At 36.2% G+C, this 21,983-nt stretch overlaps 1 protein-coding gene across 1 annotated transcript in view; it reads left to right on the top strand.

The window, feature by feature from the left end:
* LOC129232612 (bestrophin-2-like) overlaps positions 1-21,027 on the top strand; it is a 100,057-nt gene extending 79,030 nt beyond the window's left edge. Inside the window, exons 9-13 of the mRNA XM_054866746.1 lie at positions 13-164; positions 9,341-9,466; positions 12,639-12,755; positions 13,759-13,890; positions 20,898-21,027. Coding sequence (XP_054722721.1) covers positions 13-164; positions 9,341-9,466; positions 12,639-12,755; positions 13,759-13,890; positions 20,898-21,015 — 645 coding nt within the window. The 3' untranslated portion in view covers positions 21,016-21,027. The remainder of the gene's footprint in view (positions 1-12; positions 165-9,340; positions 9,467-12,638; positions 12,756-13,758; positions 13,891-20,897) is intronic.
* The last annotated feature ends 956 nt before the right edge of the window (positions 21,028-21,983 follow it).

Here is a 21,983-nt window from a genome sequence, read left to right as displayed (position 1 = left end):
TTTGTTCCGCAGGTGAGTTACCTTATCGTAGACGACATGTACGGAAAACTGGCGAAGATAGAGAAAGACCAGCACTTCGGCAGAGGGTCTGTAGAGCTTCCCTACACCGAAGCAGCTCTTTCCTACAAGGCTCACAACTACAAGGGCTCCACTATGGATATGGTGTAAGTAGATTTTTCTCAGCAAATTACACTGCACAAAAAAGTTGAAACCATAGACTAATAATAAGAGTAGACCGAGCTTCCCCAGACTTGCTGATGAAAAAATTGGTTCATGGATACATCATGTGACTGGTGGGAGGCTTGGCGAAAACTTTGGCAGCATGGTTGCTAGATGGCAGGATTATCTATAGTTTGGCACTTGACATATATTTTAAGACGTAATGTATTTTTATTATAAATTTTTTCCCCAGGGTGCAGAGATGATTGAACTGTTTTTCTTTTAGTTATGCATTATTTTGACATTAGTAATTAGTTTTTGATCACAGTTTTCAGTAACTTTTATTTCATTCGGAACTGCTACGTCAGCATTGGCGTAAACGTAATGGCATAAACGTTTTGCGTTAACGCAAAAATGTACTAATCGGTATCTTAAATTTAAATTGTAGGTAAAAATCTTACCGTTTGCCGATTCTTTTTGGGCGCTTGCATCTTTAATTGCTTAGAGAGTTATTAAAATTGCATGGAGAAAATGCACAATACTATCTAAACGAAAAGCTCACTATAGTAACAAAATATTTACAACTTAGAATAACAAATTTACAAATCGGACTTCATAAAAGATCATTCTTTTGTGTTCCATCAATTTTATTTATTTTATTTCTCGCTCGCGTTGATCGTGTGCTACGATCAACGCCCGCTGTTGCTAGGATATCCACCAGTCACATGGTTTGGTTTATGAGCAGCAAAAGGGTTACCATAGCTCGGTCTACTGTTATTATTAGTCTATGGTTGAAACATTTTTCTGCCCTTTAGGTAGTTAAAAATTTGTGATTCTGTATAAAAACCGTAAGGATGTGCTAAAACCATTAACCAGTATAGAAGTTATGTGACTGAATAAAAACCATGTGACTGCATCGAAACTGTCATTGAATTAAAACTATGTGACTGTATTGATTCATCAATTAAAACAAAGATGGGGCCATTACAACCCTTTTTACTTTCTTCTATATCTAATATATAGAAGAAAGTATTGGATTCGTGCAAATTTTCGAATTTCGAATTTTGACGGATTCGAACGTTTTGAGGTGTGCTGAGTCCATTTCGACTATTTTTGGAAAATGTCTGTCTGTCTGTGTGTATGTATGTGTGTGTGTGTGTGTCACGTCTGTGTGTGACCAGTTTTTTGTGGCCGCTCTACAGCAAAAACTATCGCATGAAATTGAACGAAATTTGGTACACATATGTGACCCTATGTGAACTTGTGCCCATTGGTTTTTGGCGCGAATTCCTCCAAGGGGGGTGGAGCAATGGAACGTTTTTTGAGTTATGCGTGATTGCTATTCCTCAGGAAGTAACTGGCGGAATCAAACAAAATTTGGTCCATATGTCGCCCCTAACTGGAGCAGATGCTGATTCAATTTTGGTGTCAATAGCTCAAACGAGGGTTGAGTTATAGAACGTTTTTTGTCGTGAATTGTGACTGCTGTATCTCAAGAAATAACGAACGGAATCAAACAAAAATTTTTTGACAAGTAGCCCTTAGTGGGTATAAGAGCTGATTTTATTTTGGTGTCAACAGCTAAAAAGGGGGTAGCGCAATCGCCCGTTCTTTTTTTCCATTGTGAGTGCCCTATCTCAAGAAGTAATGCTACGTTCTGTTTGAAATTTGGAATATATGTGAATCCATACGTAAACAGGCTTCGGTTCAATTTTGACGCCAATCGCTCCAAGAGGTGTTGATTTTTTTTTTTTTTTTTGCGAATAAAAATAGTTTTATTAATGCAACAATAAGAAAGATAAATTGTAATAGATTGTCGTCTGCGTATTTCTCGTGATTTTAATTGTATGGAAATGATCGGAAATATTATCTCAATGAATTAAAATTTTTAACTGTTGCCATCTTATGTTTGTTAACAAATAAAATATTTGTAATTAATTCAAGCAAGGCTTTTAAAGTAACTTTCAATTTTCGCTCTTTGCTTTGCTTTTACAATAATTCAGACATTGGGATGGTCGTCAAGTTTTTGCATATGTAATTTTGTTTTTGTTGGGAATATTGCTTCCTCGTCAAGCATGGGGAGGGATCAGAAAAAGGAAAAATATAGAAGGAAGTTTCGTGATGGCCACAACATACTAGTTTTAATAGGAGAGAAACTTCGCAAATTCATACAAATTAGTTGCACAGAAGTGTAAGAGCGGCTTGATCATGAAAAACAACGAGCTGATGTGTGGCATCACATGACTTCCTTTTACGCTAATTTAATGATAACATTGTCTTGGACCTGCAGCAAGCAAAAAAACATTTTAAATATTTTAACCCCAATTTTGTTGCGAACCAAATCAAAAGAAAAAACTTTTATACAAATTAATTTTCCCAATATTGGCTACTTTAGTGTGATTCAATGGTTCACTCTCTAAATATCGCCTATAGTGGCCAAATTAAAACCAAATTTAAAAAAAAAAAAAAATTGAATTTTGTCATCTTGAATTCAAATTATGTTTTTCGCAATCACGAGTGTGTGTGTGTGTGTGTGTGTGTATGTTGGCGTGTGTGTTTGTGTGTGTGGGGGGGGGAATGTGTGTTTGTGTGTAGAGGGTATGTGTGTGTAGGCACGTGTGTTTGTGTCTGTGTGCAGGCATGAGTGTTGGTAGTTATGTGTATGAGTGTTTGTGTGCGTGGGGGCGGGGTATGTGTATATGTGTGTAGGCATGTGTATGTGTGTGTATATGTGTGTAGTGTTTGTGTGTGTGTGTGTAGTTGTGTATGTATGCGCGTGTGTGTAGCATATGGATGCAACCTAGAGATGGCTTTCGCTATAGGAGCAGCATCGTGAGGAGCCGGTCGACGGTGATGCTGCAATGGGTGCTGGCGGGAAAATAAAATGATAGCACATCAAAACAGTCAAATGAAAGCAATAATCAAATCGTGATTGCTCAAAAAAAACCGCCAAATTTGTCTCCAAGTTGGTTACAAACCTTGGCGATATATCGCCAAGTGTTTGCTAAATTATAACACCACTTGAGTTTGCATTGAAAGTAACAATGATTCGATGTTTGAAAAGGAAAACGAACCCTAAAACTGTTCCCTGAAATCAATGCGCGATACAAAATCACCTATAATCTTGTTATTTTGGTGGTCCTAGTGCAAAAACGTACGAAAAATTACTTCACACCACTGATAGCTGCATGAACAGTTTTAGAAACAGCAACAGAACGTAATTTCGGTTGTTATCAAATAAGACTCAGCGTTGCCAGGAAGGGGAAACTCAAATAAAACGGAAAATTTTGCGTAGAAATAGTGTATAGTTCTTTGATTATTCTGGAAAAACATAATTAGGCTTTTAGAAGGGATCTAGAGGTCATTTTTAAATTGGAATATTCGATTTTCCTATTTTTCGCTCTATGTGTGTAATCAATGGGGTTTTTCTTTCAGTCAAAAGTGCTACTTTTAGTCACTGACACTGATAGAATAAACAAAAAAAAAAAAAAAAAAAAAAACATATCGACCCAGAAAATTATTTCATTTTCCCAACAGTTATTTTTTAATTAATTTTCTAAAATGTCCGCTTTTGCAAACAAGGCGTGGTCTTGATGACGTCCCAAATGACGCTCTTTGGCGCAGTTTGTACCGCGTTTCCACGTTATGATAATCAAGAAGCGAACTAAAATTGCGCTCTACGCTTGCTATCAACCGTATCGTTGCCAATGCACGTGAGTAAAGATGTGAATTAAACATTTTGCTCAGTGAATGGCATTTCATCATTTGTGATGTCATCGGCAGAAGCGTAATTAATGAGAGCGCACCTATTCAAGTCATTTTTTAAAAAATATTACACGTAAACAAATTATTTAAAAAATATTAAACTTAAACATATTATTTAAAAAATGGTTAGGTCCTATGTTTTTAAGCATGTTCTTCCAGAAAACAATATTTTTAAAATTTTGGAAACGATCCCATTTCACTCCTCTGTTCTTCAAATCTCCTCACCTCAATTCCCAACGGTATCTGCCAACCACCTGACACGTGGATTATTTTTCTATAAGCATGCAAAGCGTCTAATGTTTGAAGACAAACATCTCAAGCGTAACACTTTAGAAAAGATTTCCCTTGGAAACCATTTGCCTGCCTCGAACACATTGTTTAGCAGTTGATACGTCTAGAAAATACGGTGCACGAAATGACACGGAGACATTGTGCACGATGTCGTGACTTTGGAACGATAAAGCGCGTCTCGAAATGCAGAATATAAAGTTAATGCTCTCTTTGCATAAACAAGAATATTTATTTGTATGAACTGGGCAGACATGCTAAAGCAGTAGTTTAGTATCTAACATTGTATTTAATTACTAGGGGTACCCGCACGGCTTTGCCCGTAATAGAAAATTAAAAGGTCTTTTGATTCACCTGTATATTCACAAATAATGTATGGTGAATTTTCTCGCCAATTGGCTTGTACCCATGTTACGGTTCCACGTTATGATAATTTCGTATCTCGCCAATTGGCCTTGTGCCCATGTTACGGTTCCACGCTATGATAATTTCGTAATTTACTCGTCCATCTTATGATAATTGTGTTCTTAAAATTGGAATAAAAAAAGAACTACATCGAATTTTCGAAAAATCGCTTCGAGGTGCACACCCCCATGCTACAATATAATTCTGCGCCAAATTTCATGAAAATCGACCGAACGGTTTGGGCGCTATGCACGTCACAAATATCCTGACAGAGATCCTGACACACAGAGAGACTTTCAGCTTTATTATTAGTAAAGATAAGTATAAATGGATTGCAAAATTTTGTTTGAATTGCAATATTTGAAATGCAAATGCAAAATTTCGAATTTCAATTTTGAGTGTTACAGCCGGTTGGTGGCGTGATGGTAAGGCGCTGACCTTCTTCGCCTTGGACCCAGGTTCTGATCTAAGATGACCAGTCGGTGGACTTTCGAGTTGCAGAAATCATCAGCTCCCATGTCGTATAATTGTGCGGCATGTGAAAGATCCTTTGGGTATTCGGTTGTTTTTGACTTCCCTCGGCAAAATTAAATTCCTAATGCAGTTTCGCATCGAAGAGAGCCCAAGCGCCTCCATCTGGTGGAAACTGGGCGCCAAAAACTACTTGTGTCATGCATCAGCGCCTTAATGGTGTCACATGAAAGACTAATGCTTCGTCGGGGAGTGCACTAGGTCTGGTAAAGGCCTAATAGCTTCTCACACAGCCCCATTGGAAACGTTAAAAAAAAAATTAATTTGAATTTTGACATCTTGAATTCAAATTATGTTTTTCGCAATCACGAGTGTGTGTATGTAGGCGTGTGTGTTTGTGTGTGGGGGGTATGTGTGTTTGTGTGTAATGGGTATGTGTATGTGTGTGCATATGTGTTTGCGTCTGTGTGCTGGCATGAGTGTGTGGGTAGTTGTGTGTATGATGTGCGTGGGGGCGGGGAATGTGTATCTGTGTGTAGGCATATGTGTTTGTGTCTGTGTGCAGGCATGAATGTGTGGGTAGTTGTGTGTATGTGTGTGTGTATGTTGTGGTGTGTGTATGTGTTAGTGTCTATGTATGTGTATGTGTTTGTGTGTGTAGGTGTATGTGTGTTTGTGTGTGTGTGTAGTTGTGTATGTATGCGCGTGTGTGTAGGACATGGTTGCAACCTGGAGACGGCTTTCGCTATAGGAGCAGCATCGTGAGGTCCCGGTGGACGGTGATGCTGCAGAGGGTGGCGGTGGGAAAATAAAATGATAGGACATCAAAACAGTTGTTGACAGTGAGAACAATAAGCAATCGTGATTGCTCAAAAAACACACACACAATGAGTGTTATATAGCCGTAGTAAGTAGTGATCACAACACCGCGAATACCGGTTTTGGTCGACCTGTTTTGCAATTTCTTAATGCCGATACTAGCAAAGGTAGAATACCATTATTTTTGGTATGAACTACAAAGAATAAATACTTTTTAAAATAAGAGTTTTCAATTTCACTTCTTAGATAACAACCACTATTTTAAATCTGCATTTCTTTTTCGGTGAAATGGTACCAAAATCAATCTACTGGAGTAAAAACTTTGGCTTCTAAAACACGATTTAGTAGAATATCAATGAACTGGAAATTCAAGAGGAACTGACTGAAGATGATGTTAATATAGGAAAACAGTCGATGTTTCATTTCATTTCCCATCTGATAAAGTAGAATACTTACAATGGGGTGGTTTCCTTTAGTCAAAAGTACTACTTTTTGTCATTGAAATGGATAGAATGAGCAAAAAAAAAAGAAAAATTAATTTTAATTTTTGGCATCTTGAATTCAAATTATGTTTTTCGCAATCACAAGCGTGTGTGTTTGTGTAGGCGCATGTGTGTGGGTGCGTAAGTGTATGTATGCATGTGTGTGAGTGAGTGTTGTGTACGTGCGTGTGCGTGTAGGTGTTCGTGTGTGTGTGTGTGTGTGTAGGCGTTCGTGTGTATGTGTAGGCGTTCGTGTGTGTGTGTAGGCGTTCGTGTGTGTGTAGGCGTTCGTGTGTGTGTGTAGGCGTTCGTGTGTGTGTGTAGGCGTTCGTGTGTGTGTAGGCGTTCGTGTGTGTGTGTAGGCGTTCGTGTGTGTGTGTGTAGGCGTTCGTGTGTGTGTGTGTAGGCGTTCGTGTGTGTGTGTGTAGGCGTTCGTGTGTGTGTGTGTGTAGGCGTTCGTGTGTGTGTGTGTGTAGGCGTTCGTGTGTGTAGGACATGGACGCCACCACCCAGCAAAAGTGGATTCCGGGGGACAGTGCTCAGGACCAGCCGCGCCGCCGCCGGTGGACGGTGGTGCTGCAGCCCTGGTCCAAGCTCAAAAAGGCACGGACACCAAAGACGGTCAAGTGAGAACAATAAGCAATCGTGATTGCTCAAAAAAAAAAAAAAAATACATGGACCCAGAAAATACTTTGATTTTCCCAACAGTTTTTTTTTAAATTAATTTTTTAAAATGTCCGATTTTTCAAACAAGGCGTGGTCTTGATGGCGTCACAAATGATGCAATTTCCCGCATCTTTCTACTACGTTTCCACGTTATGATAATCAAGCAGCGAATTAAAATTGCGCTCTACGCTTGCTATCAACCCTATCGTTGCCACTACACGTGAGTAAAAATGCGAATTAAATATTTTGTTCTGTGAATGGCAACATCATTTGTGTCATCAATTGTCACACGACAGAAGTGTAAACAATGAAAGCGCTCCGATTTAAGTAATTTTTTTAAAATATTAAACTTAAATAAATCATTTAAAAAATAGTCAGATCCTATGTTTTTAAGCATGCTCTTTCAGAAAAAAATACTTTTAAAATTTTGGAAACGACCCCATTTAGCTGGGTTTGAAATATTCGATATTTTTTGTTTTTCTTTTAGTCAAGTGCTCTATTGATAATTGCGAATGCTGCTTGAATGAATCATATAAACTTAAAACGGTTTTTGTTTCGTAGCAGCATCAAGCAAAAGCGAAATTTTAAATTCGACATCCACGTCTTCCCTTCCGTTGTCAGATGTATCTACTAAATCTAATATTTCTGAAAGATCTGAGGTGGTATGTTTTTCTTCACAATCCTTGAATTCTTCAAAACGGAAGTCAATGGCTGAAAAATAATCAATATTTCGTATATCTTCTGGATTAGAATCCCCATCCAGTGCTGATGGGAACCCATATTTTGTGAAACAATGCGCAATGCAGTTCTGTATTGCATTTTTAATAGCAAACGATGTGAAATGCAGGACCTCTAACACTTAAATATTTTTTCTCTGCGCATTTTTTAGTGCGCTGAACAGAAAGAATGAATGAAAAGGGGTTTAAATCAGGTTTTTCTGGTTTCAAAATAAGTATACTGAGTAATTTGCTATAAAAAATGAGCAAAATCAAGTTGACATGTTTTTTGGGAGTTAAAACTTTAAAAATGGCAATGTGGTGAAGAGATAAACGTTATACACGAGAAAAATATCACTAACAGCAGTGGCGTCACTACGGGGTGGGGTGGGGGTAGAGCCGCTATATAGACAGGCCGACGCATCAGCTTTTGTTTCGCCATTTTGGATCGGATTTTTCATTGTTGCACTGCTTGGGTTACCACAGCAAAGTTTCGGGTTTCGCCAAATTTGCCGAAAATAATACTTTATTTAATAAACAATCCACGTGCCACTAATAATTGCTCGCAGTGAACAATCACCAAACGCGAACAATCGCCATAAAGGGCAACCAATCAAAATCGCGCTCCGATCCAAAAAGGCTGATCTTAAGCTGATGCGCCGGCTTGTATATATAGGGGCCTTAGGTGGGGGGGGGGCGTCCGCTCTGGGTGTCACCCGTATGGGTGGTGTAATTGGAATTGCAAGTTTTTAAAAAATATGTAGCTAAAATGCAGTTTTAGGTTTACAAATTTAAAAATATTCGGGGGGGGGGGGGGGTAAACTCCCGGACCTCCCACTTATATTTTTTTTTGTACATTAGTGAACTTAAAATTTCGTTATAACACAAATCTTGGTTTTTCTGAAAATTGCATGAATTTCATGTTTACATTTTTTTTTTTGCGTTTGTAGGTGGGGGGGGGGGGGGATGGGTGACACCACAAATTGCCACTCCGGGTGTCACCCACGCTAAATACGCCACTGTTAACAGTGTTGCAGAAATTCGGGACCAACGAGAGAAAATGTTAAAAACGAAAAAGCGTTAAATGTGGAAGGCGTCGTTACATTGGAGTTCTACTGTATTTGTGATCTTCTTTACTAATAATAAAGCTCAAAGTCTCTGTGTCTGTATATCGGGATCTCTGTCTGGATGTCTGGATCTCTGTGACGCGCACAGTGCCTAAACCGTTCTGCCGATTTTCATGAAATTTAACACAAAATTAGTCTGTAGCCTGGGAGGGTGCACGTCCAAGAGATTTTCCGAAAATTCAATTTTATTCTCTTTATTTTCTAATTTTAATAACTTTTTACCCAGTAAATTATCGTAATGTGGAAGAGAAAATTACGAAATTATCATAACGTGGAACCGAAACATGGGCGAGCAAATGGCCATAGCAAATTGGCGAGAATTTCATCATCCATTATTTGTATAAACATACAGGCGAACCAAATGACCTTTCAATTAACTTCTACGGGCAAAGCCGTGCGGGTACCACTAGTATCTAATATAAAATAACTTTTTTTTTCCCAGTGTTTCTCCAAAGGAACAAGCCATCATATTCACTACACCGGACCGAGAATGTTCCCGCCAACCTCCGACACATTTTCAGACCTTTGTCAGACGGTACTGCTGTTGCTGTGCACCTCCCCTCAACAAGTAAGTCAGAGGAATAGAAAATGTATGATTTTCGAAATTTTGGATCCCATTTATTGTTTGTTTGAAAAGGAAGTATTCCTAGATATGATTCATTTGAATCTGTTTTTATTTTTATTTCATTAAATTTAATAATTAATTTTCACGTAGAGTACACTGTTAAAACCAGAAGTGCCACAGGGGTAAAGAATTTCTCCCTAGGGTGAAAAAAACGGTGACTCAGGATGCAACAGAGGCTAGGAAGTGTCGTTAAGGTGCTTTGGGTTCCTCAGTGGGTGAACAACGTTAACTCAAGTGTTAAAAGACCATTCAATAGGAGAGCGACTAGTTGCGCATGCGCCCTGACAACAACTCCAACGATAACTTCAATTTGAATGGCGAACGAAGGAAGTCGCAACGAAATTTACTTTCACATTGAATGAAGTACAAAACTGAAAATTTCGTGGATTAATCTTCGAAACCTCGCGTAAGTAAAGGCATTTGATCATATTGTAGCTCTTAGAGCTTTCGAACATATTTAAAGTGTTTAAAGTATGTTGACAACTGCTTATTGTTCCGTTTACCTTATTAAATATTTAATATCTTGCTATTTATATCCTGCAAAACTGTTACCTAAAACTATCTATCAGTAATCTTGAACAACAACAACATTAAAAATAAAAACTTTAAATCAGCTGATAATTGAATAGCTAATTCCGGAACAAAAATGCATCGACGCGACGTGAGCAGCTTATATACCAATGTATAATTTCTTCTCAATGAAATAACTACGCAGTAAAAACGAACAGAGCAGCAAAGACGGAGGGAAAAAAAAAAAAACTGCGTAAAAAGAAATCTCTCTCACTCAGTGTGACTCATGAGTTTCACATCGTGTTTTGGTTAACGTATCTTTCTTAGGCATTATTGCATGAAGCGAATGTAGTTAGTTATCTACTCGTTTTTATTTTTAATCTGACGGAAAACTTGACATTGGAAAGAAGGGCTTTTAAATTAGTATTTATCTTGTACGCATAAGGATACTCAAATATTGAATCTTATAATAAGTATTGATATGTTACGCTCGATTAAAATTTTAAGCGTTAATGAAACGCTTTTATTTTCCCATGATTCTAATCAAATGTTACCTAATATTTCTGGTTGTTCCGGCAAATGATTGATAAATACCTTCTCTGTTCATTTTCAGTACGGATCAGTAACGGATGTAAAAGTTGTCAACAACATATTAATTACTGAGCAGACCAAGTGTGAATGCAAGAAAGTTAGTGCACGAACAGACAAATTAAAGTCATGAAACACTTCTCAACTATGTTCGAAAGTTGAAATGTGATCAAATGCCTTCGTATATATAAATCAAAATAAATAAAACACAATTGTATTCAAAAACTCAAACAACACGGGGGGGGGGGGGGGGAATCTCTATAGGAAGCAATAAAGGTGCCATTTTTCTCACCTAAAGTACCATCTTTCACCTACGGTGCACGTTAGGTGAAGGGAGCCAGTTTTTCAGCCTTGCTAAAGGTGCAATTTCGGCTCTCTTTCGGGTGCCGCTGGTGAACAAGCGTTTCACCCCTGAAAGGTGCCAAACGCAACCTGTAGTTTTAACAGTGTAAGTGTCGTGGTTGACGGATTTTTGTTTTCCCGACAAAAATAAATAAATAAATAAATAAATAAATAAAAATAATAATAATAAACCATGTTAATAACTGCCGTGGACAAGTACACGGCAGTATCTACAGAAATGAATTTTCGAGATATTTAAAGAAATGTGGGTTGAATTCAATACTAATGATGGGGGAAATGTTGGAATGAGACTTTTTTTTTTTTTTTTTTTTGAGCCTTTTTTTCAGCGGAAACCAAATAGGCAAACTTGTACTTAAAAGCTAACTTACAATAAATGACAAAAGTGCAAAAATATGAAAAATAAAAATTTGCCCTTTACCTGCAGACAGCAGAATAGTTCACTTAGCTAGTTTTAATCTAAAAAGCAGATTTTTTTGAAGTATTTTTTGAAAGAATTTGCACTAAATTTACATAATTTTATCAATAATAAACAATTTGTTCAACGGACAACGCCCCCCCCCCCCCAACTACAGCACTGGGTATCTCTATACACGAGTTTTTGTGAAAATCTTTGCGCAGCCCCTTTTTCACAGCATCAGCTCTAAAAACGGTAACATTTGTTTCCATTAAGGTACACATGCATATCAATTTATGGTTGGCGCTAAATTTGGACCTGTCCATAGATCCGAATTCTTAAAAAAAAAGCAAAGATATTCCATATTCTCTTTACATACGTGATTCTTCCCTCGTAGTATTCACTAAAGTCCTAGATCGTAGCTTAAGTAGCGAAAAGCAAAACATGCTACTTCACCATAACAGGCTTAGAAGAAAGCAAGGTTTAGCCCCAAAATGGCGGACGTGCTACTACTTGAGCTACAATTCAGGGCTTTAGTATTCACCAGGCCTGCGGAGTCGAAGGGAAAATGGTCGAGCCCGGCTCCGACTCTGACTCCAGGAATTGTAGAGCCTTCGACTCCGACTTCTTCACCCCGAAATCAGTTCGACTCCGACTCCACAAGCACTGGCAGAGTTGAAGACATTGGGGAAAAATAACAGACTCCGATTCTTGAAATTTTAAACTTTCGACTCTCGACCCAGATTCCTTGAACCCAAAATCAGTCCGACTCCGACTCCTCAGTCCTGGTATTCACTACTATGGAGAAGAAGTGAGGAGGGTCGTTTCCAGGAGCGGAATCAAAGGGGGGTGGGTCATAAGGATCATGACCTCCTCTAAACCATCGACAACGAAATCCGTCCTCATTGAGTTCAGACACGTTATGAATAAAAGCGTGTTAATAAAATGGAAACGATTTCAGTAGTCTCTTTTTACGATTCATTAATTATTTTTAAAAAGAAAAATTTGAAATATTACTTCTTTACATTGATTATGAAATGAACTTTTATGCCCTATTAAAATACTTATTCCAAGCCCATTTGGTGCCTTATTTTGACACCCAAGCAGTTTCAGAAATTCGTGGTAACCCAAAACCGCAGGTTCTTTCATTGGCATGAATCCCTCCCTCTCCCTAAATTGGTCGTCAGCAGGTATTGGTTTATCAGGTCGACCTTTGGTCGTTTCCTGATAAAATTTAATAACTGTTATACTCTTTTTCAGACCACTTGGCGAGAGTTATGGCGTTCGAGAACCTTTCAACTTTGAGCAATATGACGCCAAGCGGAAAGCCTCCAACTACTCAATCTTTGGTGAAACATATTTTAATATAATAAATAGGTAAGAAGGAAAAAAAACTCGTTCTACTGTATAAACTAAATCCGCGACTCTTTGCAAAGACTTTCTAATCATGTGGAAGTGAAATATATATGTGCATTTGTCCGAATTTCGTTCGCCCTTGGCGAAGAAAACTTAGAACAAGCGTGAACAATGTTTAACATAAAAATACAATTCTCAGCGTGCGAGACAGTGTTGTTTAGGGACTTAACACATTTTACTTGCGCTTTTCCGGACTAAGAGGCACGGAAATTCAGTTATTTATCGTTAACCCTGAAGACACGAGTGCAGCATGGATATGATTTCTTTTATCTTTCTGAAATCAGTTGTGAGAGCCATTTTATTTTCGTCGGCATTTCGTCTGAATTCATCGTGTTAAGACTGATCTGTGTGCGTACCGAAGAGTAGACGTGTGGTACTTATTTTTGATCTCGTAAAGTCTCGTAAAAAGATACCACGATCAAGGAACGCACTTAAATCAAATGCAGAAGATTTATCCCAAATTTAGGGTTTCCAAGTTAATTTATTGCACATTAATTGCATTTTTTGCCGAATCGAAACGACTTTGAGCATGTTGTTGCGTGTTTCAGTTGTTTAGTAGATTACATTTGTGTACCATAAGTTTTATGTTTCCAGGTCTTACCGCTTTCTGGAGAAGCGCGCTATACATAATCATCTGATTTCATCTTAAGCATAGATAATTTTCCCGTTAAGCACTTATATCCATCCCAATGTGCTTGATATATGAGGCGTTCGAAGCTAAAGTGGATCAAGTTTACGACTGACTTGATTCACTTTAGCACTGAAAGAGCTCAGAGTGCTTTGTGTTGCGAGACCAAAAGTGCTTTGTGTTGTATTTGCGTTCTGAGCTAAAAAGATTCATCTCTGTCATGGACCCTGTTAGTTTTGAACGCTTCATATGATTTTCGTTTTTGTTTTTAGTGGCAAGTACTTTCATTATGCTTGATTTTTGATGCATGACTTATTTTGCTGCGTTTCCTCTAAGGGGCAAAAGGGAAAGCCAGTGTTCTGAGCTGAGCCTGCAGCATGCAAGTGAAACAACGGCGCTGACAACGCCAAACAACGCTTCTATCCGCAGACACAGACCTTCCATAGCTATCACGCCAGCACTCACCAGGTAACTGAAGAAATACGAGCTGATGTGTGCATCACATGACTTCCTTTTGCTCCAATTTAATGACATTTCCCCGTTATTGGCAGTTTTAATGTGATTCAATAGTTTACTCTCTAAATAGCACTAATAATGGCCAAATTAAAACCAGATTTAAAAAAAAATCGCCAAATTTGTCGCCAAGTTTGCGACAAAACTTGGCGACCAAAAGACTGGCGATACATTGCCAAGTGTCCGCCAAATTATAACACCACTTGATTTTACATCGAAATTAACAATGATTTCCTCCCGAAAAGGGGAAAAAGACCCCTTTAGAAACACCCGAAGGCAACCAAAAGGGGAGGTGCACAACTAGATCCCACTTCACTTCATTTCACTCTCCGGGGGGCCCACTGTACCTATCACTAAGTGATTTAACCAGTTTAGGACCCCCGGAGCTTTATTTTAAACATTCAACATATACATTTCAAAATACAACATATAACAAGGCACACACATACAAACAAACAAACATGATCACAGACAATTACAGTACATATTGACAAACAGACATAGAACTAGATCCCACTAGGAGTCTACGTACCAAATTTCAACTTTCTAGGATATACCGTTCTTGAGTTATGCGACATACATACGCACATACGTACATACAAACGTCACGAGAAAACTCATTGTAACTAACTCGGAAATCGTCAAAATGGATATTTCGCGTGTCTGTACGTTCTTAGGCATATATCCACGTGTGGTCTTGTCAAAAAAAAAAAACTCCACATTCATTCGGGTTTGAGCAAAATGGAAATTAAGGTCGATTTTTGAGTGAAATTTTTTTTTGCGAATACAATACTTATACGTAAAAGGAAGTAAAAAACAAAACACTTTCGAAACGCTTCCCAAAAACCCTGACCAATTTTTAAAGCGAACCCAGCCAAAAGCTGGGTCTAAATTAAACTAGGGAACACATTTTTAACTTTATTTTATGTTGCATGAGATTTTCTGATACAACTTAAGTACTACTTTCGCAATATTAATTTCAAATCCAAAATTGACTTCTTTCTTATTTCTAAAGCAACTGTTCAAAGCGAGTTTGAGAATATAATCAGTAGCAACAGTTTTGAAAATTCAATCTAACAGAAAGGTTTATCTTTCATTATTCTTATGGTTTGGTGGGAAAACTAAGAGCTTTAAGTTAATCATGCAAAAATTGCAGCTATTTAAAGAACGTTATCCATAAAATAAATTCGAGATACATCTCCCATCCTAATATATTCCACTCACAATTTGACCTTCTCCATCTTGGAGAGTTCTTCGAGTGGCAATTGATTTTTACTTCTTTTTACAAAAAAGGAAGTATTGCATTCAAAAAAAAAATTTCCCTCAAAAATCGTCCTTAATTTCCTTTTTTCTCACCCCCGAATGTATACTGAGTTTTTTTTTTCCGACCCGACCACACTTGGATATATGCCTAGAAACGTACAGACACCTGAAATACCCATTTTGACGATCCCCGAGTTACTTACAACGAATTTTCTCTTGACGTCTGTATGTGCGCATGTGTGTATGTATCTCTCATAACTCAAAAACGGTATGTCCTAGAAAGTTGAAATTCGGTACGTAGATTCCTAGTGGGGTCTAGTTGTGCGCCTTCTCTTTTGGTTACATTCGGATGTTCCTAAGGGGGTCTTTTACTATTTTTTGGGGGGAAATCATTGTTAATATCGATGTAACTCAAGTGGTGTCATAATTTGTCGGACACTTGGCGATATATCGCCAGTCTTTTGGTCGCCAAGTTTTGTCGCCATATTAACGGCAAATTTGGCGACTTTTTTAATTTAATCTGGCTTCAATTTGGCCACTGTTTGTGATATTTAGAGAGTAAACAATTGAATCACATTAAAATTGCCAATAATGTGGAAATTACATTAAATTGGAGTAAAAGGAAGTCATGTGATGCACACATCAGCTCGTTTGGGCACAACAAGTGTCTTTGGTGTCCATTATTCCTTCCTTGGACTTAGCAACTTTGCTTCAATATTGTGTCTTTTGCCTATGGTCTCCTTTTATCTACGTATGTGTATAATTATCTTAATTGATCCTTCATCAACTTGATCATACAGGGAAACAAAATGACTAAATTAAGCTAGGATATCTGAAATATACTGTAGCTTTTTGACCAAAACTAACTGCAGATTTTAAATCACCATACCCCAACTAGCTATTATCAAGTACTTGAATAAATGCAACACAAGTTTTGTTCCCAAGTGTTGTCTATCAAATGCAATACCGACTTGGTAGAGTTATCGTTAGTGATGTGGCGGATCGTTAAAAAAGTAGATCCGCGGATACGGATCATTACTGTCAAGATCCGCGGATACGGATGCGGATCTCAAAATGTTTTTGCCCAATTCAACTATCCAAATGTAAAATTTATTACGGGAGGTATTCCCGTCACTATAAAAACACTGTTTCTTCAAAAAATGTCATCTATGACGAAAATATAATAAAGACTATGATTTACTCTTTGAAGAAATCTCCGTTAAAACTGATGGAGAGTTGGATGGAACGGGTCAGCGCAGCATTAATGCTTAAATAGAATGTGAAAAATTATTTCTATCTTGCTCGGTAGTGTAGGATACAGGAGCAAGAATGTAAAGCTGCTACTAGATAGGCTAGAAATAATTTTTCGCATTTTATTTCAGCATAAATGCAGCGCTGACCCATTCCACCCAAATTACTCCGACCGACGGAATAACAGAGTCAGGAACACCTTTACAAACAGTAAATAGAGCCTTTTGTCTCACTTTTTTTTGAAGGATGCCGGGAAAAACCAAAATGAAGAAAAACAGAAACCTCACATCAATAACAAAAACTAATATTGAACTAAAAATTAAAAAAAAAAGAAAAATGTCTCAGATGGCCGTTGGCTTCTGAAATGATAACTTATAATTTAAATAGGGAATAAAACCTAATTTAAACGAAATTTAAGAGTCTTTTATTCAAATATTTAAAAAATTTTAGAATAGAAAAGATCCGTTTAAGATCCGTCAAAAAAGTAACGGATACGGATACAGATCTTTATTCTTCCTCGGATATCCGCGGATACGGATACGGATATCCGGAACATCACTAGTTATCGTATAGAATCCTGCCATAACGTACGTCTGTTCATCGTAGAAACGGTTACATCAGGGATGCCAACATGTCTCCTATTATTCAATAAAATATGTTCAACAATTATGTTTTATTTTGAGTCAGAAATCTACAGATCTCAAATGACTAACTATTCCCACTTGCAATATCTAGTTCTGTTTTCGAAGCTCCCTGATGTTATAAAAAAAAAATTCCCTTTTCTTTTGTCTCAGGTTCTGTTATAAGCTGTTATAGGTTGTCCTGTTGCTAAAGTTTTAATTACCGTTTGTGTTATTTTTATTCATAAATTGCTTATTAAATTCTTATTTGTTCAGAAATACCCGCCGCAGTTTCAATAATAGTAACAACCACGTTTAATACAACGTCTATAATCACTGTCTTACATCGTATGACTGTTGCTTTCGGTTTCAATAAACTGCGGTTGTGTTATAACGCGAGTGTAAAATGTGTTCCTCATACACCACGTTATAACGAGGTTTTGCTGCGTATTCTTTTAGAGATATACTGAAACTGAAAGCAATTTAATTAACGCACTGTTGGCTACCAGTTGTAGAATATGAATAGAATGGGTTAGTTGAAAGTAAAAAATGGCTTTTAGTCGTAAATGATAGATTAGCAATGATTGTTGCTCATAAAATGAACTGTTTACCAACTGAAAATGACAAAAAAAAAATGAAATTTATGACAATAAAAAATCTAAGACTTCAAAAAAAAAGTAATATATATATATATATATATATATATACATTATTTATATATATATATATATATATATATATATATATATATATATATATATATATATACATTATTTATATATATATATATATATATATATATATATATATATATATATATATAAAAACGGGTAAAAAAAAATATGTGATTGAATTTTGCAAAAAAAGAAGAAAGTCAATTTTCAAGAAAAATTTTTAAGATAAAAACGGATCGCTCACAAGTCAGAAAAATATAATAACATTATGCGTCTAGCACCACAAATATTTCTACATGCGAAAAGTATAAATTCTTAGTCATGCCCTTCAGCGAGACCGCAGTAATTCAGATGAGGTCGTAAAAAATTACGTTGTCGTTCGCGTGGTTCTGGTTAGCAAGCTCTGACAATCGTAACTGCTATGTGGTACATTATCTGTCATTTTATTACCCACTGTATGAAATATCCCTCAATGGGAAATAATATGCATACAACTCAAAATTATTACTTCGGGCGATGCAGAAAGAGAAGTCTGTGCAACAGAAAGCAAGTGAACAACCTTTACCATAGCAACAGTAGATAAATAAAAAGCTACTTTGTATTTCTTTAACGTACAGTCGGACTTTCATATATCGAAGTAACAAATTGCCGGAAAAAAAATTCGATAAATAGAAATTTCGATACATAGAAACGATCTTATTTTATCCTAAAAATCTCCTAACACATTAAAATTAAAGCTAATTTTCGTGTATGAAACCTAATTTCTAATTTATACGAGCATCGGATTAAATGAAAGTTAATAATTAAAAAAATAACAAAAATTACATTTTTGCGCCTTTATACATTTTCATTCCTCGGCAATTCAACTTGATCCGCAACATTAGGGGAGTTTCGTTTTGAGAATGTAATCGAGAGAAATGTAAAAAATTGATCTACTTAACTTGAATGATTTTAACTGCAGCTAAAACGACTAGGAACGACAATCAACAGATAAAAGGGATGACTTGAAACTGATTCTACAATGTTACTGGTTACAACTAAGATTTGAAATAAACTTGAAGGAATTTAAGGACTCCAGAACGAAACAACGACCTATATCTAACACACCCCTCAACCCCAGATTCCTTATGAATTTCGTAGCAACCTTTAGTGAGCATAATTTTCTCCCCTAACCTTCATTTTTCATGAGACAAACAGTCTAAGGTGGAAAAAAATGAACGAATATTTCAAAAAAAAAAAAAAAATCGATACATAGAGATTTTTTGATACGTAGAAACAATTTTTTATGTAATGAACATAGAAATTTGCTGGGATTGCGATCTATAGAAAATTTCGATATAGGATGGAGGTTCGACTGTATGTACTCCTATAGTCTTTTTCCTCCCGTACACCGGCATCCAGAGACATTGCTGCGATTTTATCAAGGTGTGAAAATACACCTTGACATTCTTTAAAGAAGTGAAATTCATCTATCAATCATTCATTACATTACGGTCCTTTGCCAGTAACCGGCTAGAGATAGTAATAAGGCGAGAAAAAAACTACTTGACATGATTTAGAGGAGGGGAGTTTATGTATCAGTCATTCAATATATTAAGGGCGCATTTCCGCGAAAAGTGGTCCTGACACACCAAAAATTTTATTCCCCATAATATAGAAACAAACCTTATTTTTTGACAAAGAAATATCTGCTCTCTTTAATTCCAGCATCAATTTTGAGTTGAAAATATTTTTGTATCATCATCTTTTTTATAAAATTTAGACTAAGTCAAAAAACAAGCATTGTTAGAGAAACAAATGTAAGAACCATTTTTTTTACTTGATCATCATTTTTTTTTTCGAAAAACTATCAAATATCATGAACACAGATGCTTTATTATGGTTATGTTTCAAAATGTTTTGATAAAGATTTTTTATAAGTTTTTAAACCCCCAATATATGCAGGTCACTTTTTTTTTTGGATCGCGCCACGTACCACAAAAGGAACTAAAGTTTTCGTCCAAGGTCGAATTGGGGGACTAGAAAAAAAATCTCATATCATAAATTTAACTTGATACATAATACCTGTAACTTGACTCTGATCTTCGAACAATCCGCAGAAAATTTTTAACGAGGAATTTTTAATGATATCACACACGAAACCCTCCTAAATGATTTTATTACGATTTGAGATTTTACATTTGAATGTAAGGTAAAAAAGAACTTTTTACGTAACTCAACTAAAAATATTATGTGCTGGCACTGAAAGCGAAGTAATACAAACTGTTTATTTCATACCCAAATAACAATTTAAACTAAGTAATCGTAATCTGTAAGATCAAAAGTACAATGTTCCATTTACGTTAAGTTGCAGTAATGATATTTTTGATTTTTGCGAAAAAGTGAAGTGAATAAATTCTGCAGATGATTTAAGACATTTCAAATATTTTTAAACCACATAAGTAAGATAAAGAATAAATACCTTTGTGCTGAAAAATTAAAATGTCAGTAATCCAACGTTATTAAGCACAAAACTTGCAAATGATTGCAGACACGTGTTTCGGTGTTACAAGGAACACCTTTTTCAATGCAAAGAAGTGTGAGCTTTTGGATGAAAAGTCATCCGAGAAAAGCAACACGGTGGAACAGGAGGTAGTATAAATATCCCAATAATCACATAAGTAAGAGTTAAAAGTTCGTGATAATAGACTTATAAGTAAAAAGCAAAGTTCAATATCACAAAAACTTTCAAAGTTACACCCTTTAAATTATACTACATTTTTAAAATTTTCAGAAGAGTTTTAAATGGTAAGGAGTCCTCTCAATATTATGCATTTGAAACATTTTTAAATGAGATTTTTTTTCTTTGCTTTTAACATCATTATTACTTATTTTTGGTTTAAAAATTGATCTATAACTTGCTTCAAAGATTGTGTATAATACTCATTGAATTATTTGAAATATTAACCACATACAAAGGTAAAATTAAGTTTAATCATTGGCAATAGAGAATTTGCAAATAAAAGGAAATGACTTATAAAGTAAAATAAAAACAAAAATTGTAAAAATCACTTAAAAATGGCCTTTTCAATGTCTTTCAAAGCTGAAAAAGGGTAAAAAAAATTATAGAAATGCATGATTAATAAAATTTTGATCTTTTTTTTTTTCCTTACAGTGTCACAGAAACCGATCAAGAGCTGAGCGACGGAGGAGTGGAGTCCAGCCCCTCAAATCACGTTAAACTAGCTTTAGCATTCCTGGACGAAGATCTGGACGAAATCGTGGAGGAATAATTCCAATTTTTAATGCTCTGTAAAAATGAATATTGGCCTATGGTTTTTGAAGCATCGAATAAATTTATTTATATATAAACTAAAATGCTTATTTCTCTTATGCTTCCAAGCAAAAACCAGTGTTGTTATATTTAAAGACGTTCGTTCAAAACAGCTGTTTTAATCGTATTTGAAACAATATATTAAAACATTGTTTGAAACAAGCATGTTTAGAAATTATTTCTCTTTATAAGATACTAGTGGTACCCGCACCGCTTTGCCCGTAATAGAAAAATTAAAAGATCTTTTGGTTCGCCTGTATATTTACAAATAATGTATGCTGAATTTTCTCGCCAATTGACTTGTACCCATGTTACGGTTCCACGTTATGATAATTTCGTATCTCACCAATTGGCTTGTGCCCATGTTACGGTTCCACGTTATGATCATTTCGTAATTTACTCGTCCATCTTATGATAGTTTTGTTCTTAAATTTAGAATAGAAAAGGAACTACATCTAATTTTCGAAAAATCGCTTCGAGGTGCACACTCCCATGCTACAAACTAACTTTGTGCCAAATTTCATGAAAATCGGTCGAACGGTCTAGGCGCTATGCGCGCCACAGAGATCCTGACAGACAGAGATACTTTCAGCTTTATTATTAGTAAAGATGTAAAATTTGCATAGAAGGATTTTACTTGATTGACTTAATTTATTTACTGTCTTCATGAATTTGATAATCTCAGTGAAGTTGCAAGTGCTGCCGTAAATGCGGCAGAGAAAATCTTCGGTTGTCTAGTTGGAAGTTGTGTAGCTGATATCACATCCCACCCCAGGGTCCTTCGTACCTACCACTACTTGTGATTGAACAGATTGGATGGGATCTTCAAGACAGATGTTTTTTTTTTTTTTAATCCAAACCTGAGGTCGAGCAAATCAAGTTACAATGGATAAAATCGCCATTCAAGGATTAAACAAATTGAACAGA

Source organism: Uloborus diversus, unplaced genomic scaffold (assembly GCF_026930045.1).
Source record: "Uloborus diversus isolate 005 unplaced genomic scaffold, Udiv.v.3.1 scaffold_13, whole genome shotgun sequence".
NCBI lineage: Eukaryota > Metazoa > Arthropoda > Arachnida > Araneae > Uloboridae > Uloborus > Uloborus diversus.
Note: the sequence above shows the minus strand (reverse complement) of the source record. Positions and strands in the feature narration are given on the sequence as shown.